At 40.5% G+C, this 26,000-nt stretch overlaps 1 protein-coding gene across 1 annotated transcript in view; it reads left to right on the forward strand.

The window, feature by feature from the left end:
• lamb1a (laminin, beta 1a) overlaps nt 1-23,986 on the forward strand; it is a 30,724-nt gene extending 6,738 nt beyond the window's left edge. Inside the window, exons 4-33 of the mRNA XM_084735033.1 lie at nt 427-500; nt 1,044-1,232; nt 1,329-1,392; nt 1,477-1,679; nt 2,190-2,310; nt 4,023-4,211; nt 4,385-4,561; nt 7,416-7,528; nt 9,454-9,533; nt 10,122-10,257; nt 10,520-10,678; nt 10,768-10,895; nt 12,229-12,349; nt 13,267-13,468; nt 14,291-14,434; nt 15,546-15,777; nt 15,862-16,025; nt 16,942-17,166; nt 17,523-17,740; nt 17,915-18,011; nt 19,706-20,075; nt 20,348-20,532; nt 20,868-21,109; nt 21,202-21,411; nt 21,488-21,632; nt 21,902-22,109; nt 22,196-22,337; nt 22,471-22,647; nt 22,738-22,897; nt 23,165-23,986. Coding sequence (XP_084591159.1) covers nt 427-500; nt 1,044-1,232; nt 1,329-1,392; nt 1,477-1,679; nt 2,190-2,310; nt 4,023-4,211; nt 4,385-4,561; nt 7,416-7,528; nt 9,454-9,533; nt 10,122-10,257; nt 10,520-10,678; nt 10,768-10,895; nt 12,229-12,349; nt 13,267-13,468; nt 14,291-14,434; nt 15,546-15,777; nt 15,862-16,025; nt 16,942-17,166; nt 17,523-17,740; nt 17,915-18,011; nt 19,706-20,075; nt 20,348-20,532; nt 20,868-21,109; nt 21,202-21,411; nt 21,488-21,632; nt 21,902-22,109; nt 22,196-22,337; nt 22,471-22,647; nt 22,738-22,897; nt 23,165-23,304 — 5,015 coding nt within the window. The 3' untranslated portion in view covers nt 23,305-23,986. The remainder of the gene's footprint in view (nt 1-426; nt 501-1,043; nt 1,233-1,328; nt 1,393-1,476; nt 1,680-2,189; nt 2,311-4,022; nt 4,212-4,384; nt 4,562-7,415; nt 7,529-9,453; nt 9,534-10,121; nt 10,258-10,519; nt 10,679-10,767; nt 10,896-12,228; nt 12,350-13,266; nt 13,469-14,290; nt 14,435-15,545; nt 15,778-15,861; nt 16,026-16,941; nt 17,167-17,522; nt 17,741-17,914; nt 18,012-19,705; nt 20,076-20,347; nt 20,533-20,867; nt 21,110-21,201; nt 21,412-21,487; nt 21,633-21,901; nt 22,110-22,195; nt 22,338-22,470; nt 22,648-22,737; nt 22,898-23,164) is intronic.
• The last annotated feature ends 2,014 nt before the right edge of the window (nt 23,987-26,000 follow it).

The following is a 26,000-nucleotide window of genomic DNA, read 5'->3' on the forward strand; positions in this document are numbered from 1 at the left end:
TTAAGCTAACTTTAATTTGAATTTAAGTTTAAGTTGAGTTTAGTTTAATTTAACTCTAGTTTGAGTTTAAGTTGACTGATTTTAATTTTAGTCTCATGTCTTTGACTCCAAAGTTTCTTGAACTTTATTGTCAAAAATATATGAAGTTTTTTTTCCCAGCAGCAGCGACGTAGCGACGTAGCGGCGTAGCGACGTAGCGGCGACCTCCAGTGGACGTTACAGGAACTGCAGCTGCTGTCAAAAACACTGTTTATATCAACATGGAGCTCAGACGAGACATTTGATCTATAGATTATTGATCTGTGGGTGTCGCTAACAGATGTTCTGCTCTGTGTATTGATGGTTGATAATGGATGGATTGACACTGTGTCAGTGTATTGATGTGCAGCATGTGTGAACTATAGATTATTGATTATTGATGTGCAGGTCTGGAGAACGTCACCATCCAGCTGAACCTGGAGGCCGAGTTTCACTTCACACACCTGATCATGACCTTCAAGGTGAGCTCCACAAGTACACACAGGTACAGGTACACACAGATACACACAGGTACCATTACACACAGGTACAGGTACACACAGATACACGCAGGTACCATTACAGGTACACATCACAGGTAACTGGAGGTACCAGTACACACAGGTACAGGTACACATAGATACAGGTACCATTACACACAGGTACATGGAGGTACCAGTACACACAGGTACAGGTACACATAGATACAGGTACCAGTACACACAGGTCATATCATATACCCGGCCTGCTGTCACTGTGTGTGTGTGAATATAAACACTGTGCTCTGATTGGTCAGAGTCCTTGGTTCAGTTTACAGCCTGATTTGATTTGACCTCTTTCTGAACTGACAAGATTGTGACAGGATTAATTAATCAATTAATCAAGAAAATAGTCAACAGATTGATTGATAATGAAAATAATCGTTAGTCGCAGCCTTAATTATTGTTGTTATTATTATTAAATATCAGCAGAAGCATCAGATGATTCTTGTTCATGTTTTCTGACGTCATTTTCTCTTTTCTCAGACTTTTCGACCCGCTGCCATGGTGATAGAGCGATCAGCTGACTTCGGAAAGACATGGCAGGTTTACCGTTACTTTGCCTACGACTGTGAGGCTTCCTTCCCGTCTGTTTCCCAGGGTCCAATGCAGAAGGTTGATGATGTCATCTGTGACTCACGTTACTCTGACATCGAGCCGTCCACTGAAGGAGAGGTACTGTGGTGATTGACTGACAGGAAATGATGTCACAACACGGCTGATGATTTCATCTGAGTTGGTTGTTGAAATCTCCTTTTTTAATTCTTTCAGGTGATTTTCCGAGTCCTGGATCCGGCATTCAGGATCGACGATCCCTACAGCCCCAGAATCCAGAGTGGGTCTCCTCACAACCATCAGTAACAGCTATTGATCAGTTATTGAACTGTGATTGATGACCTGTTATTGATCTTTTGTTCAGACATGCTGAAGATCACCAACCTGCGGGTAAAGTTCACCAAACTGCACACACTTGGAGACAACCTGCTGGACTCTCGGATGGAGATCAAAGAGAAGTACTACTACGCCATCTACGATATGGTGGTCCGAGGAAACTGCTTTTGCTACGGACACGCCTCCAAGTGCGCCCCCATCCAGGGGGCAGGGCAGAGCCGTGAGGGCATGGTGAGTCCTGAGGGGGGACGGGGTGAGTCTGGAAGGAACCGGGTGTCCTGAAGGTTTACGAGTCATAAGAAGGAGTTGATGTTTACTGTTGAGATTAAAGTCAAAATGACAAAAAATAAAGTCAAAAAACTATTTTGAGAATCAAATGAAAATGTTATTCAATTCATTATTTTCTAGGCAATAAATCAATCAACAATAAATCAACCCCAAATAAATTATATTTAATATTTTATTTCATCATCGTCTAATTTCCACATCATGTCTCATAATATGATTAGTGTTTTCTTGGTCCTTTAATTAGATAAAAATAAATGCAGTTAAGCACTTTAGAATAAAAACACGTCGAGCAGATGGACAACAGTTTTAAACCAACTTTAAAAACTTTCCTCATTTCAGTATAATTAATATGAATTTATTATCACAGCAGTTTTATGACATCACTTTAGTTCTGTTCTATCTGCAGCTTCAGCTGACTGATTATTGACTGATTATTGATTGTTCTGTCCTCAGGTCCATGGTCACTGCATGTGTAACCACAACACTAAAGGCTTGAACTGTGAACAGTGTCAGGACTTTCACCACGACCTGCCCTGGAGACCAGCCGAGGGACGCCACACCAATGCCTGCAAGAGTGAGTCCATCGGTCGGACTGGTCTATACTGGTTTATACCATTTTTTTTCATTGTTAAACTGGTTTATACTGGAAGGTGACCAGTACAAACCCAGTCTGTATTGGTTTCTGGTGGACTGGGACCAGTTTAACCTTCCTCTCATGTTAGGGTCGGCACCGACCTGTTTTTGATTTTAAATACATAAAAATACTATATAAATTTGTTTATTGCATCAAGACTTTTTGACTTTGTCAGGAACTTCTATTTAAACAAAATAATAATAAAAAAAAAATACTAAATTATAAAATGCTCTGGTTAAAATTATGACCTTTGTGTTGTTAGGGTCAGTTTCAACCCAGTTATAAGATTATAAAACAATAACAAGTGCCAAAACTGAAATCATAAACAAACGATCAGCCAGCTGTTCCTCCAAACACTTGAGCTTCAGTTAGAGGCTTTTCTCTCTTTGCCTGTTTGACCAAACAAAGACGGACATGTTGGACGTCAGGCCAATTCAGTTTAGGGCTGTTGACTTGCAGAGACACATCTCCAGTTTACAGCAGGCAACAATGCATAAACATGCATGTTCATGCACAGAGACACTTTTTATGGACGTAGTACAAACATATCGTGTCTCTTCTGCAAAAAATATCTCTGCAAAGAACAAACTAGTGTCACTTTTTGCCACACATGCATCTAAAAATACACAAATACACATGCATGTTCTTGCACAGAGAGACTTTTTATGGAACTAGTACTTGATTTCTGTTGGTTTGATTTGCTTGATTGGTTGTTGTTTGTTTGACTTTGAAAATCTACATTTTGTATTATTACTAGTTCTGCAGGGCGTCACGGTGGTCAGTGGTCGGCGCTGCCGCCTCACAGCAACAAGGTCCTGAGTTCAAATGAGTGGTTGGATCAGGGTCTTTCTGTGGGGAGTTTGCATGTTCTCCCCGTGTCTGCGTGGGTTCTCTCCGGGTTCCCCGGCTTCCGCCCACATTCCAAAGACATGTCTGCAGGTTAATTGGTGACTCTAAATTGCTAAATTGTTTCTATGTGTCAGTCCTGCGATGAACTAGCGACTTGTTCAGGGTGAACCCCGCCTCCCACCCAGTGTCAGCTGGGATAGACTCCGCCCCCCGTGACCCTTTGGGAATAAGCAGAAAATGGATGGATGGACACTAGTTCTGCTTTTCATTTTGTATTTGTATTAAGTTTTATTTTTGAAAAGAAAAAGACGTTTCTTGCCTTTTTCTTGATGTAAATATATATGGGTCAAAATTGACCCGTAACACCATATTAAAATAAATTTTTTTTGAACATTTAAGAGATGTGTTCTAATACCCCTCAGTAACAGTCAGGTAACATAACAACCTTTCATTTATTTAGATAATTCTCTTGAGATTCATTTGACAGGTTTTTATATTGAAAACGAGGGGTATGCCATCAAAATAAAAGGCCCAGGGGCCACAACAAAAATATTAAAACCAATCTTTTCATGGATAAGGAAGCCTAACAAGGTAACCAAGAGGTAAGAAACAAATTGGATGATGAATAATTGTTTTCAGGGTATTTTATGGCTGATTCAAGACACGGGTCAAAACCGACCCGTTAACATAAGAGATAGTAACAGAAATCTAACACAAGAGGAAAGTTAAACCTACTTATAGCTGAGGTTCTGTTTGTGTCTGAACTGATCATGTCTTATTTTGTTCTTCTGCGATATCTGCAGAGTGTAACTGTAACCAGCACTCGGACTCATGTCACTTTGACATGGCGGTGTTCGTGGCTTCAGGAAATGTCAGCGGAGGAGTTTGTGACGAGTGTCAGCACAACACAGCTGGACACAACTGTGAGCAGTGTCGCCCGTTTTATTACCAACACCCAGAGAGAGATGTCAGAGACCCCAACATCTGTCAACGTGAGTCAAATACACCTAACCTGAACACAACCCAAACACAATCATAACCTCATTCCCACACAGGAGGAGCTGAACACAGTTTCTATGTGATCCAGTATCTTGTTGAAGTGTTGAAGCATCTGCAGCTGATGATCCTGATGAATCTCAAGTTTGTCCTGTATGTGTTTCTGTAGCGTGTAACTGTGACCCTCTGGGCTCCTTGAACGGAGGAATCTGTGACGGGATGACGGATGTTCGAGTCGGTCTCATCGCTGGTCAGTGTCGCTGTAAAGTCAATGTGGAGGGAGAGCGCTGCGAGCGCTGCAAAGAGGCACACTACGGCCTGAGTGATGCACCAGAGGGCTGCAAGGGTATGACATCAAACGCAACAAGATACACGACAAGATACACAACAAGATACACAACAAGATACACAACAAAATACACGACAAGATACACGACAAGATACACGACAAGATACACAACAAGATACACGACAAGATACACGACAAAATACACGACAAGATACACGACAAGATACACGACAAGATACACAACAAAATACACAACAAAATACACAACACCCACACAACAAGATACACAACAAGATACACAACAAGATACACAACAAAATACACAACAAGATACACGACAAAATACACAACAAGATACACAACAAGATACACGACAAGATACACAACAAGATACACAACAAGATACACAACAAAATACACAACAAGATACACAACAAGATACACAACAAAATACACAACAAGATACATGACAAAATACACAACAAGATACACAATAAAATACACGACAAGATACACAACAAGATACACAAGATACACGACAAGATACACGACAAGATACACGACAAGATACACTTCAAAATACACGACAAGATACACGACAAAATACACGACAAGATACACAACAAAATACACAACAAAATACACAACAAAATACACAACAAGATACACAACACCCACACAACAAGATACACGACAAGATACACGACAAGATACACAACAAGATACACGACAAGATACACGACAAGATACACAACAAGATACACAACAAGATACACGACAAAATACACGACAAGATACACGACAAGATACACAACAAAATACACTTCAAAATACACGACAAGATACACGACAAGATACACAACAAAATACACAACAAAATACACAACAAAATACACAACAAGATACACAACACCCACACAACAAGATACACGACAAGATACACAACAAGATACACAACAAAATACACAACACCCACACAACAAGATACACAACAAAATACACAACAAGATACACAACAAGATACACAACAAAATACACGACAAGATACACGACAAGATACACGACAAGATACACGACAAAATACACAACAAGATACACAACAAAATACACAACAAGATACACAACAAAATACACGACAAGATACACAGCAAGATACACAACAAAATACACGACAAGATACACAACAAGATACACAACAAAATACACAACACCCACACAACAAGATACACAACAAAATACACAACAAGATACACAACAAGATACACAACAAAATACACGACAAGATACACAACAAGATACACAACACCCACACAACAAGACACACAACAAGATACACAACAAAATACACAACAAGATACACAACAAGATACACAACAAAATACACAACAAGATACACAACAAGATACACAACAAAATACAGAACAAGATACACAACAAAATACAGAACAAGATACACGACAAGATACACGACAAGATACACGACAAAATACACGACAAGATACACGACAAAATACAAGACAAGATACACGACAAGATACACGACAAAATACACGACAAAATTCACGACAAAATACACGACAAGATACACAACAAGATACACAACAAAATACACAACAAGATACACAACAAGATACACAACACCCACACAACAAAATACACAACAAAATACACAACAAGATACACAACAAGATACACAACACCCACACAACAAGATACACGACAAGATACACGACAAGATACACAACAAAATACACAACAAAATACACAACAAAATACACGACAAGATACACGACAAGATACACGACAAGATACACGACAAGATACACAACAAGATACACGACAAAATACACGACAAGATACACGACAAGATACACGACAAAATACACAACAAAATACACAACAAAATACACAACACCATGTTATGCTGCTTTAAAGCACAAGTTGAAAGTGCAAAATAAATTGCATTTAATTTCTTAAGTATCCAAATCCACCTTTGTCATGTTGCACCAGAGACGCACAATGGGATACAACTATCAGCTGTGCCCAAGTGCCCTGATTAATTCATGAGTGAGTTTCAGCCTAAAATACAATAACGTGCCAAAAATGCAAGTTTTGGCAGCATGGCGGTTGATTTACCAGGAGGAAACAAAAAGAAAAGATTTTGAAGCGAGGGGACAGATGTCCTGGTTCGAGAAGTGAAAGTGTGGAGATAATATGTTCACCTTCAAAGCAGCTTTTATTTTGTATTAACACCTGCAGGTAATACAGTACATGGACTGTTAATGTCCTGCGGATTTGCAACTGGTTGTGTTTTACACTTTAACACCTTGAAATAATGTCATACTTTATAATTCATTATTGTCATCATCATTATTATTATGCACCTCTGCTGGCTGAAGCTCCTGAAGGAGGCGCTGGTGGGGTGAGGAGTCAGGGACGGGGGGGTTGGCCTTGAGGCTGCACCCCTACCTGAGCTGGACTGAGGTTCAGCCCATTCAGCATCAGGCTGTGACAGAAGCACACGGATGTTTTTCTTCCCGGGTCGGACTGGTCTTGTGGTCAGATCAGATCAAATGACAGACAGATGATCAGTAAATGTATTAAATAATATATTTGTCTCAGGTCAGTTTGACACCACAGTGTGCAGCTAGAAGACTAACACACACCTCATATGAGAACAGCTGACACCTGCATTAAACACACAAATTTAATTTTAGTCAGATCTATTTGTGTTGTAATGATGGTGCAGTGATATTATCAGACTCTGTGTCCAAAGTGTTTGTTTCTAGCTGAAAACATCAGAGGGGTGTAACTACAAAGCAAAGATTCACTAAACCTGTTTGTGGAGTAAAGTCCTGCAGTCACACAGTGTCGTTGTCTGTATTCAGTGTGTATTTTTACTGTGTTTTAGCATGTACCTGCAATCCGGTGGGAACACTTCCTGGAGGAAACCCGTGTGACAGTGAAACAGGAAGTTGTTTCTGTAAACGTCTGGTGACTGGGCAGGACTGTGACCAGTGTTTGGTAAGAAATCTGTTCGTAGTGTGGAGACGTCAAACGTGAAACTACGAAGACAGATTCATGTTAGTGAGACACGTTGAGTCTAAATCCAGGATGTTCACAGTCATGAAGGCGGCTCTTTTAACCTGCTAGATCACCATGGTAACATATGGTGATTTAGCAGGCATAACAGCAGCATCACGTTGTCATGGTAACCTCTGTTTGGTGATGCAGAGTCATTTTCCCCGTTTGCTCCAGATCATATTAACTCTTTAAATTGACATGGTTTATAATCCACACAGTAAAATAATGATGAAGCAACTACAGACACTTTGAAGACTTTTTACTGTTTTCTGTTTTGTCTGTGATTTTGCAGCTCAGATCACTGATTAGAAAATTCATCATCATTGATCACAGACAATCTGAAATCAGTTCCACTCATTTTCCGTTGGTTTGGTGAAAAACTTCAGTGATGTCCTCGTCTCTGTCATCAGAGGACAGAGTCAGACAGACTTCATCATGTTTAAATCTGCTGGATGGACTTTTATTGTTTAATGTTTTCATGTTAGAATAAACGGCAGCATTAAGACCACATTTAGTCCATCAGTCATTTTCTCACATCATTCTTCTTCTCCTGCTTTATTTGTCATGTATTTTTTTAATAATTAATTAATAATTATAACAACTTGATGGTTTTGACTTCAGTAAGACGCTCGATCGCTTCATTTCATGAGGAAGAAGAGTCAAATGAAACAAACGTCCCTTTTCTGTGAAACGAAAGTCTGGATTAACAAAGAGAGCTGATAACCACCATCGTGATCCCCGTTATCTCTGATCCAGGTTTTAGGTTTTGTTGATCCAGATCATGCAGAGAAAGTCTGACTGTTGAGTTTGATTTGTAGTACAGACCTCTGAGTAGGAACCTGTCCTGAGTCCAGTTCAATATATCCAGGTTATCTGTTGGTTATCTGGATTCACTAAACCCAACAACACCCATTAGACTAACTGGTCACATGACACTGGTTACCAGATCAGTGAGTCGACCAGGGTTTCTTAATCTGCCCACAGACCAACTGCTAATGTTAACACTAGTTATGTGGAATATGAATTGATGAGGCAGAAACAATTTAAAGCTGATTGCATCTGTTTGTCCTGATCTGACAAATTAAATTTTATCACTGAGGCTCAGTTAACTGGTGGAAGAGAAAACCAGTGAGACGCTTCACTCAACATCACCAGTTTATTTAATCACTTCAATTCTTAACAGCTGTCAAATATTTTCTTGATTAATTGATTAATTAAACCTGTCACAATTTTGTCAGTTGAAAAATATCTGTTGATCATGTTTTTCCACTAATCAATCAGTTGTTTGATCTAGAAAATGTCAGAAAATATTGATCAAAGTCCAAGAAGACATCCTCAGATGTCTTGTGTGTCTCAAAGATATTCAGAAAAAACACAAAACGATGCTGAATTTTCTCTTGAATTACTTAAACCGATTATGAAAACAGTCGGTGATTAAGTTAATAATCGAGTAATAATCTAATCAATGTTGCCGCTCTACATGGTGTTGCTTCATTTTGTGCAGAAGAAGAGTCACTAAGAGCCTGAAGAAGAAAAACCAGCGTGAAAATAAAGTCGGTTATGTGTGAAGTAATTAAAGTGCTGTGACTGGGAACCACTTCACTCACATGATGTTTGAGACGTCTGATTAGTAACGTGTGTGTGTGTGTGTGTGTGTGTGTGTGTGTGTGTGTGTGTGTTTGGAGGAGATGAAAGCCTGACTGACTTCCTCTCACAGCTTTAAATCAGGTTTTACAAACATGAACGACTTAATGACACGTCTCAACATCTGTCTCTGTGTGTGTGTGTGTGTGTGTGTGTGTGTGTGTGTGTGTGTGTGTGTTTCTGTGTGTGTGTGTGTGTGTGTGTGTGTGTGTGTGTGTCAGGCTGAACACTGGGGTCTCAGTAATGATATGGACGGCTGCAGATCATGTGACTGTGACCTGGGAGGAGCCGTACACAACCAGTGAGTATCACTGCTAACTGCTAACTGCTGACTGCTGACTGCTAACTGCTAACTGCTAACTGCTGACTGCTGACTGCTGACTGCTAACTGCTGACTGCTAACTGCTAACTGCTAACTGCTAACTGTACTTTCTGTGTGGAAAAAAGAGAAGAAAGTTTCAGGCTCAAAACAACGTCACATTTTGTGTTTTGTTTCACGACAGTTTCCTGCAGTCTCTCTCTTCCATCCCGTGTTCTCATGTTCTCATGTTCTCATGTTCTCGTGTTCTCATGTTCTCAGTCTCTCTGTATGTTGTCTGGTTCACGAGTTATGAAACCCATCATTTTTCAGTCCATTCAAGTCAGTCAAACTGCATTTGACAGGATTATTTTACATCCAGTTTTTATTAAAAATGTGTCACATGCAGTTAAATCTTGGTTCTCTGTTGGACCAGTTTTCCCTCCTGTCCATCATCCTGTCTCTGTTTTCTTTCTGTCACTTTTTTGGTTTATCTATTTCCTTTTTTTTTTTTACCCATTTCCCTCTGGTCTGTTTGTTTCCAGCTTTTCTTTTTTATTCTGAAACTCTCCACTTCCTGTTGTCCTGCAGGTGTGATCAGGTGAGCGGTCAGTGCGTCTGCAGAGATCACATGTTCGGTCGTCGCTGTGATCAGGTCGAGTCTGGATTCTACTTCATTGCTCTGGATCATTACACGTACGAGGCGGAGGACGCCAAGTTTGGACCTGTGAGTCACGTCTTAAAGTTTTCTGAGGAACTTTGTTTGTGTCACTAAACAAAAGAACTCATGGTAAATCCAAACTCCGGAGACATGAAGCAGAATTTTTATCTTTTAAATTAAAATGATGAGATTTTCAAACTCAAAATTACAAGACATGAACTCGTAATTCTAAAATAATCTTATATCTTATATAGAATATTCAGATTTTTCATGAGAAACAGGTGAAACTGTTCTAACAGCAGTTGTCGTCTCCATCTTGATTCTTCAGGGAGTGACGGTGGTGCAGAGGCCACACCCCCTGGACCGCAGCCCCACCTGGACAGGTATCGGACTGGTCAATGTCCCTGAGGGGGCCTACCTAGAGTTCTCTGTGGACAACATCCCCCACTCCATGGAGTACGACGTCCTCATCCGCTACGAACCTCAGGTAGCCCTGCCCACCAGCAGAACACAACCCGTATGATTGGACGCTGTCATCGCATCGACTGACTAAACATGTGTGTGTTGGTTCTCCAGCTTCCTGACCAATGGGAGGAGGTTTTGATGACAGTGATGAGACCCGGACCAATCAGAGCAGACAGTCGCTGTGTCAACACCGTCCCTGACGACGACAACCAGATGATCTCACTTCATCCCGGCTCACGGTAAAATGTTAAACACTTTGAAAATGTTCTTGAAGAATTGATGGAACCTGCAGAACATCGACATTAAGAATCATTTTGAATAAATATATCTGCGATGTGTTTGAATCTTCGAAGAACAATTTCATTCAGGGTTTGTCAAGGTTTTTTTTTTGGCACCGTAATATAAAAAGGTTCTTGTTAGAACCCTCTTGGTGGGTTCTGGATAAATCCCTTGGAATATTAACAGGTTCTTGTCAGACAGTGTAACTGATTTGAGTCCTGATTGATTAGAGATGGTTCAGTTTATATGTTTCAGATTCTCCACAGCTGTGAAACATCATGTGACTGAGTCGCTGCTGTTTGATCGTTCATGGACTAAAACAAAAAACACTAACAGAAAAAAATGTAATCAGATTACAGAAACATTTAGTAAAAATGTGGATTGACAGCAGAATGACAGTTTTTAAATAAAGATTGATATCTGAACATGTAGCCCACAAACAGCTGCCAGTTCATTATCACGTAGTGAAAAAATCCTTCACTGGGTGGAAATTTAACACTTTTGGTCTTTAAATCAATCAATCAATCAATAAATTGTGCACAACAAAGGAAGGCACAGCTGGACAAACTAATAAACTATATATTGTGTATTTCTGTTATTAAATTATTCTGCATCTATTTTGATAATTGATTAATCATTTTGAGTCTTTTTTAAAATTGAAAACGTCTAAATTCTCTGATTTGTTTCTTAAATGTGAATATTTTCTGGTTTCTTTCCTCTCTGACAGGAAACTGAATAAAACAAGACATTTGAGGACGACATCTTGGACTTTGATTGACATTTTTCAACATCTTATAGACCAATCAATTAATCAATTAGTGGAGAAAAGGATTGATAGATGAGCTGCTAAGAATTGAACTGATTAAAATGTTATGAACTGATCATGTTTAATGGACCATTTTCTAACATTTGATGGACTGAAATTCTAATCAACTCAATAGTTTGACAATATTTTCACTGAGGTAATCCAAAAGTAACAGAAAGTAATCAAGTTACATTACTTTAATATTGTGATAACTACACTTTTTTAACAGGTAATTAGTAACTGTACCAGAATACATTTTAAAGTGATCCTGTCATAAAATAATTTTTTCACAGATGACGCTCAGATTTATATCTTTATATATTCTATTATCTTTATTATTATTCTGTTGTTGTTCTTGTTGACGTTCCTCTTTCAGTTTGTGTCTCATGATTTTCTGTTGAATGAAACTTTCATTGTGATTATTTTATATCAGTTATTGATCTGCTTAATCAGACTGAGTCACAGAAGTTTTTGTTGTGTCCCTGCAGGTATGTGGTTCTTCCCAGACCAGTTTGTTTTGAATCTGGTCTCAACTACACAGTCCGCCTCAGCCTGCCGTTGTACTCAGCCGTCAGTGACGTCCAGTCTCCGTACACACTCATCGACTCGGTGAGCAAACTAACAGCTTCATTCCTGACAGTATCAATTAACCTGCAGATTATTGTCTGGAAATTAATTTGATCCATTAAATGTTCAAAAATTAAGAAACTAAATGTCTTTAAACCCAAAGATATTCAGTTCACTGTGACCAAAAATAGAAAATGGGATCACAGAATGATTGAAATCACAATTAGTCATTATGAAAAAAGTTATTTTTTTTAAATTTCAATTAATTTTTTTGTCAGTTAAGCTCCTCAGAGTTGGTCAGGCGTCAGTTTGATATGAAGATCAATAATACTGAACTTAAACAGGAGCTGAGACTGAGGGTCAAGTCAACACGTTCCTGCTTCATGTTTCACAATAAAAGCCTTATTAAGAATCGAAGGTCATCTGTCCACTGAAACACACAAGAGCTTTTAATTTGAAACGGTAACAAGAAGCTTTAAGGTTTGAGGAGTTTAATGTTGTGACTTTAACAGGACAAAAGGAAGTGAAACAAAACGAGGCTTTTTACTTCTATGACTGATAAACTACAGCTGCTGGTTACTTAGTTAACACAGAAAACTACAGCTGCTAACTAGCATGTTAACAAAGCAAATGTTTATACTAAATATTGTCTGAAAATGATCAGCATCTGATCTATCTGGACTAAAGCTGCATTGATTAATTGATTAGTAGTCAACTATTATATTAATTGCAAGTCTTTTTTAAAAACAATTTTCTAATATTTTATAGCCTAATCAACTAATTGATAGAGAAACAATCGGCCAAAAAATTCATTGTCACAGGAAAGACTTGAAGAATATTTCTGTTCATGGAGAAGATGATGAGTTCAAACCCTAATCTGGACGTCTGTACTGAAAGCACATCATGGTCTCCTTTGTCTCCTTTGTCTCCTTTGTCTCCTTTGTCTCCTGTGTCCTCAGATCGTGTTGATGCCTCACTGTAAAAACATGGACATCTTCACGGCGTCGGCGGGTGGAGACTCCAGCGGGAACGGTGGTTGGGAAACGTTCCAGCGTTATCGTTGCCTGGAGAACAGCCAGGCTGTCATTAAGTCTCCGATGACCGACATCTGCAGAAACTTCATTTTCAGCATCTCTGCCATGTTGCACCAGGGAGCTAAAGGTACCGCAGTCCACCTTAAATCTCATCACTCCACCTTAATAATCCATCAGAACAGACATCAACTCCGTCAGATGGAGTTCCATGTTTTCATTTTACATCTGTCATCAGTAGGAATTGTTAGTTTGAGATTTTGAAGGATTTTTGAAGTTACAGGATACATAAAATAATAATTAAAATTAGTCACTAAACCCGACCTTCACTCGGCGTGAGGATGAGGATGAGGATGAGGATGAGGATGAGGATGAGGATGAGGAGATAGTGACTGAATTAAAATTGTTGGGTGAACTATCTCTTTAAGTTAAAGTACAGACTTGAAAATCTACTCATAAAAGCGTAAGCACCCCCCAAAAATCCCATAATCACAGTAATTTGAGTAGGTAAGGGAGATACTGTAACTGTCACTGACAGGTATTAATCTATGATCAAGTCTCCTTGTTCAACTACAGACGCTACAGACGTAAAGAAAATCCTGTAAGAACCTGCAGAGGCGAAATTCAGGAAAAACAAGAATGATGAGTAGAAAGAAGTGAAAAAATAAGTAATTACAGGATTTATGGAGTGAAATAAAAAAGAGAACCATAACATTTCTATGTGTTTGTGTCAGATTCTTCTTGTATTTAATCTTTCTGGTTGTTTTCTGCACGATGTTTCTTGACTGTGTTTCAACATGTCGATGATCCTCCACTGGTTTCCTCCTCCTCCTCTTCCTCCTCCTCCTCCTCCTCCTCCTCCTCAGGGGTCCCTCATAAATCTGTCATCGCCTCCCTCTCTTCATGTGTTGAAGCTTGTTGGTTGTCTAACATGTTTGATTCCATTTCCCAGAATGCCAGTGTGACCCTCAGGGCTCCCTCAGCACCGTGTGCGACCCCGCTGGCGGTCAGTGTCGGTGTCGCCCCAACGTGGTCGGCAGGAACTGTGACAGATGTGCTCCGGCCACGTTTCAGTTCGGACCCAACGGCTGCAGAGGTCAGAGCCCCGATCGATCCATAATCAATACATATTGATAATGATAATCAATATAAACTGTAGATATACTTACAATGGTAATAAGCTAAATATGAGCTTCAGGCAGAACAACTGAGAAGAGATTATTTGGATGTTACAGCAGCACTAAGACAAAAACAGGTTCAGATAAATAAACTTAAAAAAATAATAATTCTACAAGTATACATACATTAATATATACATACATTAATATATACATTAATATATACATACATTAATATATACATACATTAATATATATATATACATTAATACATACATACATTAATACATACATACATTAATATATACATACAACAATATATGACAGGATAAAGTTTGTCTGAACTCCAAAACTCACAAAACTACTAGATCTTTTAAAATATTTTTTATTGTCATGCAGCAGCCACGTTTATATAAGTTTCACATATTCTAAGCAAATATGTATATCAACCATTTATACGTCTGAAACGCCGTCATAACAAACCCGAGAGAAAATAATAAAAACAAACTCTACAGTCAGGGAAAGATTTTTTTAATTACAACGAAAATAGAGATTTGTAAAAAATCTTACATTTTACCAGTGTGACACAAATTATTCCAACTTATTTTTAACATATGCAGTTATCGTCTTCATTTTGTGAATGTCCGTCCATACAGTTCAAGTTACCTGTACCTGTGAAAGTCTTTTCCTCTTTAGGGCCGTTTAAGCAGCTGCCAGCCGTATATTTAACTCTAGATTTATAAACCATGTCTCTCCAACAATCCCAGAAAACATGACACTGATCTGAGTTTCCACAGTTTCTCCAGCAGACATTATTGCATTTCATCAACTTTTCTAACAGATGATTCGGTCAAGTTCCTACATTTGTCAGTGGATTGTTGTGTCATCATGTGACTGTATATTTATTTATTTATGTGAATCTGGACCAAAGTTAATCTGAAATAATGATGCAGTCATGTCTTGTTTACTGTGATTTATTGTGCCTCCCCAGTGGCTGATGATGTCACTGAACAGACACATGAAGGTGTAAAAGTCTTTCTGTATCTGTATATTTCATGACCATGAACTGTATTTGTGTGTGTGTTGCAGCGTGTGCGTGTGACCCGCAGGGTTCTCAGAGTGCGCTCTGCGATCAGCTTACTGGTCAGTGTGTTTGTGTTTCGGGAGCGTATAGTCGCCAGTGTGACCGCTGTCTGCCGGGTCACTGGGGCTTCCCTGCCTGCCGCTCCTGCTCCTGTAATGGACACGCCGACGACTGCGACCCTGACACGGGACGCTGCATCGGCTGCAGGGACCACACCGCTGGACACACCTGTGACAGGTGAGTCACGCCTATAATGATGTCACACCTCTAAGTCCTTAAATCAAGGTGCCCTTGTCACTTTGTCTCTCTCACCTTGTTCAGATGTCTGGAAGGTTACTATGGCAACCCAGTACTGGGGTCTGGTGACCACTGCCGTCCCTGCATGTGTCCCGATGGTCCAGGAAGTCTGCGGCAGTTTGCAGGAAGTTGTTATCGGGGTGGAAACTCCCAGCAGGCCATCTGTGTCTGCGACATTGGATACAGAGGTAAAAAAACTTTACTTACACTGAGTCCGATAAAAAAAACTTTTTTATTGAACTTTTTCATGTCCATCAGTTTTATTTATGAAGCAGTTTTTCAGAAGTGGAATCAAAACAACCAGAAGCGACAATAGAACTCAATAGAACTCAATAGAACTCAATAGAAACATAGAAACATAGAAACAGCAGCCTGAGGTGGTGGTTCTCAGCAGGATTCATGTTTCTGTGTGTTTGAGTTTGGTGTAAACAGAAGCTGAGAGCAGGAAAGTGATGAGACTCTGTCATTAACGACGGAAATAAGATGTTCAGCTGCATGAATCACCAACTTTCTCCTTTAGTTTCCACCTCAAACCTCCAATAGTCTGACTGGAAAATATTCTCCTGAGTTTATTAGTGTTCCTCTGGTGTCTGATTAGCTGTTACTTTTAAATATTAAAAGATGACACGTCAAATATAGTTCCAGTTATAAAACGTGCAACTTTAAAAACTGTAATCAGTTAAAACTGTCTGCTTTAGAGTTGAAACAGTTTGAAGGAGGGCTGCAACTAATGATTATTTCCATTGTTGATTAATCTGTTGATTATTTTCTCAATTAGCTGATTTGTTGTTTTGTCCATAAAATGTCCTAAAATACTGAACAACATTTGTCACTTAACTGTCAGAGAAAAGTAAAGAAACCAGAAAATATTTGCATATAAGAAGCTGAAATCAGAGAATTTTGACATCTTTTTCTTAAAAAATTACTCAAAATGACGAATCCATTAATGAATCCTGTCACAATGTTGTCGAGTTGAAAAATACAATATTTTCAAGTTGTTTTTGTAATGATTTTTATCGACCAAGTAGAAAATTAAACAGAATTTTGTCACATTTTAAAGATTAAACATTGTGTCATTAACTCTGTGTCTCCTTCTCTCTGCAGGTGTTCGCTGTGATGAGTGCTCACCTGGTTACTATGGAAACCCTGGGGAGGCGGGAGGGCAATGCCAGCCCTGTCAGTGCAACAGCAACATTGACACGTTGGACCCCGAGTCCTGTGATGCCCGAACTGGCGAATGTCTGCGCTGCCTCTATCACAGCGAGGGTGATGCCTGCCAGAGCTGCAAACTGGGTTATTATGGCGACGCCATGCAGCAGGACTGCAGGAGTGAGTACACTGGGTCTGCTGGGTTACCATGGCAACCATCTTCTTCACTGATGAGGTCTGAGTACCTACTGACATCACTGAAATAGTCTCAGTGGAGACCAGTACAGACAAATATAGTCAGATAATGTTGACAGAAGCTTTTACATAATCTGAATAAAATCTAATCAAGAATAAACTCTTAATAAATAAACTCAATCAATCTTTTCTTGGATTCTTGGCAATGAAATCTTGATTAAAACTCTGAGTCTTGATAAATGTCTGACCTGAATCTGGATCAAAGTAAAACCTTGATATAATGTTAAAGAATCTGGATTAAATTCTTAATCCATGTTTAATGGTGTTGTTCTTGTTCACAGAGTGTGTCTGTAATCAGCTGGGCAGCGATTCCTCCAGCTGTCTGTCGTCCGGTGACTGTCACTGTGAACGCAGCAGTGGTCAGTGTCACTGCCTCCCCAATGTGATTGGTCAACACTGTGACCGCTGCGCGCCCGACACCTGGAACATGGCGAGCGGACGTGGCTGTCAGAGCTGCGACTGTGACTCCAAACACTCGTATGGGACCTCCTGTAATGAGGTGAGGAGCTCAATGAGCTCTGATGCACAACAGACTTCAACGTTAATGATCTGACAAATTGTTAAACATCAAAGTACTCCCTGATCGAATGATCAAATCCTGTTGAGATTTTTCAGTGCAACATTCGGCTGCCAGTTATGGATTTGACTGATTGATTCATTGATTGGTCCACAGATCAGTGGTCAGTGTTCCTGTCAGCCTGGCTTTGGAGGAAGAACATGCAGCGAGTGTAAAGAGCTGTTCTGGGGAGACCCAGAGGTCAAATGTCACGGTACCTTCACTCTTTATATGTTTGCTGTCAACTAAACTGGAGCCCTGTGACCCACTGCATGAAACCAGATCAAACCAGATCAAACCAGATCAGACCAGATCAAACCAGATCAAATCATACACTCAGGTTCATATAAACCCTGATATTTGGGTTCTTAACAATTTTTAATGTTGTTCCTTGCTTATTTAACACTTTTGTGTATTTTCATCTTCCTCAGTGTTTTTAAACTAGTGCATCATGGGCACGGGTTACTATGGTTACGTACTAAGCACTGCGTCTGTAGAGATACAAACTACCGTCTATCTAGAGAACATGGATTTGAACAACAGAACACATGTTGGTCTGCAGAGCTGAGGAAGTGACTTGAGACACGGTGCTAGTCTTTGGTTTGTTCAGAAGGACTTGATAGGAGGATCCAAGTCTTTGACTTGTTCAGAGACAGAAAGTAAAAACACTCCTCTGAACCGACTCAATCAGACTCAATCATGGGAACATTCCTGTTCCCAGCATCCTTTGCCGCAGTCTGCTGATATTAAGTCCAGATGTTCCGAGGCCCAGCGGTCCCGTCGCCATAGAGACGAGACTGGAGATCCGTCTGAACCTCCAAATGTCCCTAAAAATTCACTATGAGGCACAAAGAGGCACAAAAGGGGCTTTGTTAGTGTGAAGGTCAGAGACTGGACCTGTTGAGAGATGAGGAGACATAGACGAGGAAGAAGGAGACAAAGAGACAAAAAAGAAAGAAGACAGAAATATGGAATGAAAGGAGACAGGAAGTCGAACTCGACATTTTTATCTGCCGTCTGTTTGTTCTAAAATCTCAGTCTGGTTCAAGTTTGTTGTTTCTGCAGCTGGAAGAGGCTTCAGCTGGGTTTGATACAAACCAGATGTTACACACACACACACACACACACACACACACACACACACACACACACACACACACACACACACACACAGGATAACTCAGACAGTTTGTCTCAGACTCTTCCTGTAAAATGTTTATACAGTAAACATTTATATAAGCAAATTCTGAAAGATGAACCTTTTACTGTGTGTGTGTGTGTGTGTGTGTGTGAGTGTGTGTGTGTGTGTGTGTGAGTGTGTGTGTGTGTGTGTGTGTGTGTGTGTGTGTGTGTGTGTCCTGGCTCTGACTCTGTGTGTGTGTGTGTGTGTGTGTGTGTGTGTGTGTGTGTGTGTGTGTGAAGAATGAAGCCTTTAATTAAACTCAGACACAACAACAGATGTGTTTCTTCTTCAGGTCAAGACAAAACAACATAAAAGACTTAATTATATGAAAATGACTTAAAAGATCTCACAAGATGACGATGATGCAAAAGATGTAATAAGACAAAACAAAGTAAAAGAAAAGACATAAACAAGGTAAAAGGTTTAACTACATTAAAATGGCATAAAAGAAAATGAAAAGAACATAATAACATAACAAAGCTGAGGTTCAGTTGTCTTTAGTGGAAATGTCCTTCAGACTTCTGAGGACATTTCAGAGCCGAGACGTTTTTCACTTTTACTGCAGTAAACAAGTTTAATCAGAACTTCCACTTTTACTCTAGTATATGTACTTCTACTGCAGTAAAAACTGAGAGGAGTTTTATCATATCTGACATCATCACAGGTGTATTCCAGTGCACTGTGACATCATCACAGGTGTAAACATCTGTGTGTTTGTGTTTCAGCGTGTGACTGTGATCCTCGCGGGACGGCGGAGCCTCAGTGTAACAAAGCCAGTGGTCACTGCGTGTGTGTTGACGGTGTTTCTGGTCCACGCTGCGACATATGTGCCCGCGGCTTTTCTGGGACCTTCCCCGACTGTCGCCGCTGCCACCAGTGCTTTGCAGAGTGGGACCAGGTCATTGGTCAGTTGACCAATCAGACGCACCGCCTCGTCAACAAGGTCAACGCCATCAAAACCAGCGGAGTCAGTGGACCATATAGGAAGTCCATCGACAGCATGGAGCGGAGTGTTGCCACCATCCGCACCATCGTTAACCAGAATCCAGCTTCACAACCACTGACTGAGATCCAGGAGCTGCTGCAACAGGCCAGGTGAGATTAACTGTCATCTGAGATTAAACCAGGTGAGATTAACTTTAATCTGAGATTAAACCAGGTGAGATTAACTGTAATCTGAGATTAAACCAGGTGAGATTAACTGTCATCTGAGATTAAACCAGGTGAGATTAACTATCATCTGAGATTAAACCAGGTGAGATTAACTTTAATCTGAGATTAACTCAGCTCAGATTAACTTTAATCTGAGATTTAACCAGCTCAGGTGGATGTAACCTGTGAACCTCTCACCTGTGTCTGTCCCTCAGTGACTTGATGGGAGGCCTGAGCCAGATACTGAACCACACTGAACGGACTCTAATCCAGGTCGGGAACTCGGACTCGGCTACAGAGACTAAACTGGACTCGGTGATGGCTGACTCTCAGAAACTGGAGCAGACGGTTCAGGAGCTGCTGGACCAGGTTGAGTTCATCAAGAACTCTGACATCAGAGGTGAGGAGGTGGAGTCAAAGGTGGAGGTGGAGATCATGTGACCACATCCTGGACTGACTCTGATGAAGACTGTCTCTCTGTCTGTCCATCTGTCTGTCTGTCTGTTGTCTCTGTCTGTCTGTTGTCTTTGTTGCCTCCTGGTGGCTGTTAGTGTTTATTACAAAAGGAACCAAAATAGACACTTTTTTGATTCGGATGATCTGTTTTGTTGATCTATTTAACTGTTATTATTATTATTGATTGATGATAATCTGTTTGCTGAACATTTTCAGTGAAATTTAAGTTTTCTTTGTGGTGGATCTCTGAGCTGATTGGTCCTTTCTGTCTGTTGCTAGGGGCGACAGACAGCGTCACTAAGTACTTCCTGCAGTCTCAGGCAGCTGAAGCTCGAGCAAATGCCTCCACCATCAACCCCGGCAGCCCAGTGGAAACCTCCGGCGCTCTACGGGAGCTCACAGAGGACAAAATGAACCAAACTAGAGAAGAGTTCCTGAGAAGACACACTGAGCATGCTCAGAGACTGGATGACCTGGCAGGAGAGCTGCAGACTCTGGACCTATCAGAGATCAGCTACAAGGTGGGAAAATAAATATGTCAGTGGTTGATTTGATGATCACATTGATCTCCTCCAGTCCTGCTTCAAGTACTTGTCTCTCCGGCTTCTTACAGACCTGTGGCAGTCCGTCAGCAGGTCAGGACTCGTGCTCATCCGGTCCCTGCGGAGGTCTTGGCTGCAAGGATTCTGAGGGGCGGAGCATCTGCGGGGGTGATGGATGTGAGGGCGTGGTGACGGTGGCAGGTGGCGGCTGGAGGATGGCTCAAGAATCTGAGCAGGAGATCATCAGTGCCATGGAGGAGGTGGAGAAACTGTCCCGCATGGTGAGTCTGACCCAGGGGAGGCTTGGGTCTGTGTTCTCACCTGTATTCTGTGTTCTCACCTCTGTTCTGTTTCCAGGTGTTTGAGGCGAAGCTGCAGGCAGATGAGGCGAAGCAGAACGCTCAGGACGTTCTGATGAAGACCAACAGGACGAGACAGAAAGTGGACGAGAGCAATGAGGAGCTCAGAGAGCTCATCAGACAGATCAGAGACTTCCTCACACGTACGACCTGAGCTTTTAGTAATCAAGTATTATAACGATTATTCTGATGACGACTCAAGGAATTGGATAAGAAATATCTGGCGCTCTGTGATCTTTTGCAGTAAATTACTTTTGCTTTATTTCAGAGGAATAGTCAGACACAAATAAGAAAATAAGATCAGTCTCTGAAATGAACAACTGATTGAGTGAAATGTTCATTGAGTTTGGCAGCAGTAACACAGGAATGTGTGAGGATCCATGTAGGAACCTGCTTGTGTTTGTTGTTTCAGAAGATGCTGCTGACCTGGAGAGCATCGAGCTCGTGGCCAACGAGGTTCTGGCCATGCAGATGCCGACGACACCGGCTCAGCTGCAGAACCTCACCGATGAGATCCGAGAGAAGGTGGGAGAACTGGGACATGTGGAGAACATCCTGCAGCAGAGCGCTGATGACATCCAGAGGGCTGAGAACCTGCTGGAGCAGGCGCGCAGAGCCAGGTGAGTTGCATCTGTCCAATCAAAAGTCTTCAAGTCTCCACCAGCTTCTATTGAACTGACGTCATGTGACTTCCTGTGTTGGTTAGCAAGGAGGCGGCAGATGTGAAGGACTCTGCAGAGACGGTGAAGCGAGCTCTTAAAGAAGCTCAGAGAGCTCAGACCGCTGCTAGCAGCGCCATCCAGCAGGCTGCCACTGACATCAGGAACACCAATGACCTGCTGTCCTCAGTCAGTACGAAGTCAAAACATCTACTTCACTGACATCATGTCAAAATGTTTACTTCACTGACATCATGTCAAAATGTTTACTTCACTGACATCAGGAACATGAAGGTAACATGTCTGTCTGTGTTGCATTCAGATGGAGTCGGAAACAGCAGATGCAGAGTTGAAGCTGACTAATGCCACCAAGAGGCTGCAGCGGCTCGAGCAGGATGTGACCTCACTTAGAGACAAAGCTCTTAACATCACTCTGAGCACTCAACAGACCAATCAGGATGCAGCAAGCATCGGAAAGATGGCAGAAGAGGTCAAAAAGGTGAGTGCCATTGATTGACGGACTGAAGGAACCAATCAATTTGTTGATCAGTTGATCTGTGTGATAGTTAAAGATTCTCTGTGTGTGCAGGACCTTAACTTGGAGCTGAAGGATAAATATGCCACAGTGGAGCAGCTGATTGGTCAGAAGGCTGGGGGTGTGGCTGATGCAAAGAGGAGGGCAGAGTCACTGCAGCAGGAAGCCAAAGAGCTGCTGCTGAAGGCCAGCGACAAACTGCAACTGCTGAAAGGTGAGAAAGCAGGGAACTGCAACTAAAGATGACTTTCATTATTGATTCATCTGTTGATCATTTTCTCCATTAATGCATTAATTAATCCTGACAATCTCGTCAGCTATGAAGAGCATATTAATTGTAATTTTTGTCTTATTTGATACAAGGACCGGCTTGTTACTGTAAAATAAGGTGTGACCAAAAATTGTTCCAGATGCTACAAAGTTTACAGTTCTGTTTTTGTTCTGGTGATGAACTAAAATAATTTCACCTGGTGTGTTTCAGATCTGGAGAAGTCTTACGAAGACAACCAGCGAACTCTGGAGGTGAAGGCGGAGCAGCTGGTGGAGCTGGAAGCTGCCGTCAAGGAGCTGCTGCAGGAGATCAGCACCAAGGTCACCGTCTACAGCACCTGTCTGTTCTAAGGTCAAACATCACAATGACTGATTCAAAGTGAGCTCAATTAAACATGACACTTTTTTCAATCTGTCTCTTTGATCAAAGGTGAGACACCTGAAACAGAGAAAAAGACCAAAAATGAAAGACGTTAATTCGAAATTTAGATTCTTACGTTTGAAACCAGACATTTAGATTTTTGAAATGACACTGCATATATAATTTTCAGCTTTTAATTTGGGAACTCTGAGCATTCTTGAACATATCGTCAGACCTTAGGAATGTTGCTGTTGCATTCATACAGTAATATAAAGATGGTGAACAGGTACTGAACTATTCAACTGTTGTAAAATGCATTACATCCATTAAAATGTGTTTGGAAAATAAGTCAGAAGCAGCTGAAACTGATCAGACTGAACCTAACAGATGATTTTTATTGGCTGGTTCATAAAATGAGAAAACATTTTTCTTTCAGTAAAATTTAACTGCTGTATAAGTTTTAAATTGTTGATTTAGTTGAATGTGTTTATGAATGTAATAAAATCAAATTGATCCTGTTTTGATTCCAGTTTAAAATTTGAACATGAAACCCTGAATGTTTAAAACATGTGACTGCAACAATTTTTGTATCTTTGCTATGTTTTTTAACTCCTATATGACCCAAACTTTAAACCCAAAATGATTTTTAATAAAAGCTTTCAGTTAAAATCACACAGAGTGCACACTCCTTTACTTTAAACTAGTTAATGTGAGTTATTGATCTGTTTCACAAACACAAACTGAGCTCAGTTAAGACTGAAAGTTGAAGTCTTAAAGAATTTAAAATGAGCAGATTCTGTGAATATTCAATATAAATTCACATGAGACCATTTATACAGATACTGCAGCACATTTATTGACATTTATTGACATTACAGTCATCAATAGTTGTCCTGCAATGTTGCGCTGTTTTGTCACATGTAATAATACAGCAGAATTGATTAGTTGATTATTAATTCACTATTAAATTAATCAACTTTTGATAGTTAATTGATTTGTGTATTTTTAAAAAAATAAAAGTCTAAAGTCTGATTTCAGTTTCTTAAATGTGAATATTTTCTTGTTTCTTTATTCCTCTCTGACAGTAAACTAAAGTAAAAATGTATTGATTTATTTTTATTGTGCAAAGAAAAGATTACAGAACATGTCATGGACTCTGCTGGAGCTTCTTAGCTCCACCCCTCTGCTCATCCTCCAGTCCCCCTGACAGTTTTTCCCACCAGTACTCTGTCCACACCCAGCTGCCCCCCCCCCGCATTGACTGTCAGCCAATCAGTGACCAGCCTGCTCAGCCGCCACACACCTGTTTCCTATCTGCTCGTTCTCCCCTCAGTATTTATATCAGTCAGTTTCCCCCGTTGTTTGTGCTCATGCCTGCTTTGTATCTCGCCTGTTTTCTTGTTTTTCCTGATGAATTGATGACCTGGTTTGTGTTTTTGCCTGTTTCCTCTGTATGTCTGACTGATCACTTTGGTTTTTAGTTTTGATTCCTGCTACAGACTTTACTCTGTTCCACTGGGAAGACTCAGTACAATTTCAGTTTTTGCCTTATTCCTGCCGCTGCCTTGTGATTCTGCATGTGGATTCTCTCTGGGTTGTGACAGAACAAGTAAAGACAAGGACACAAACAGCTCAAACAAGGGAAAAGGGGACAAATTGAGTAAAATAAATAACAAACATACAATAACAAATAACATAGATCAACTCACCGAACAGGAGGTGGTTGGAAAGAGAGCAAAAACATGTTTTCTATGGAGAAAGACCTTCAGTGACGTTATTTACTCTTCTTTTGACGAAGAAATACTGTCCAGTTTAGATATAACTGATGCTATCACAGTTTTTGTGCTAACCTGTTGAGGAGCTGCCATTATTTGTTCAGGACGAGTCGTTTCCATGGACAGTAATAGCTGTCATTGCACTTGAAACCATGCCCATAGCTGCCAGTAGTTCATCCTAGGACGTTGATTGGCTCACACCAACCCTGAAACTGAGCTGCTGAGCACGTCCACGCATGTGTGACATGATTTGTAACAGTGTGAAGTCAAAAACTGGGCTGAACACCACTGTTTAATTCAAACCTCTAGAACCCAAATCGACCAGTTCAAAGCTTTACAGAACGTGACCTTTGCCAGCTTGTAACTCTCTTAGAGTCCAGCACTTGTGAGTTGTTACATAAATGCACCTATACCAAATTAAATTAACATGTTTTCTTTTTAAGCCTTGTCTACTTTAGCAGGATTTACTTAAACTGAAGATGTGCTAAAGCCAAAAAAGCCAGTTAAGTAAATACAACGTAACAGCGCTGAATGAATTCCACAATCAAAACCATACACAGTAAGAATATCCTGGATGCATTTCTATAGGCCAGACACTGCACATGCTCTGAAGCTGACTCCTTCACCTTCGTGGGATTGAACATTCAAAGGCATCTCATTAATTATCTGATCAAATCTGTTTTTGATGCAGTCTTTGATGTTGGAATGCAAGTATATAATTAGAAAGTGATATTGATGGTGTTTCTCTATATGACTTTTAAAATGTGTCAGGGTCCGAGCTTGTGGCACGATAATTAACTTTAAGCTGAATTAAGAGTTACAGTTGATGCTCTGCAGGCTTATGGGGTAAAGTGACTGTCAAAACATTTGTGCATGCACACAGAAAAACTGTGCACGTATTAAAAATGTGT

This window comes from Lutjanus erythropterus, chromosome 13, assembly GCF_056507025.1.
Source record: "Lutjanus erythropterus isolate fLutEry1 chromosome 13, fLutEry1.hap2, whole genome shotgun sequence".
Classification (NCBI taxonomy): Eukaryota; Metazoa; Chordata; class Actinopteri; order Lutjaniformes; family Lutjanidae; genus Lutjanus; species Lutjanus erythropterus.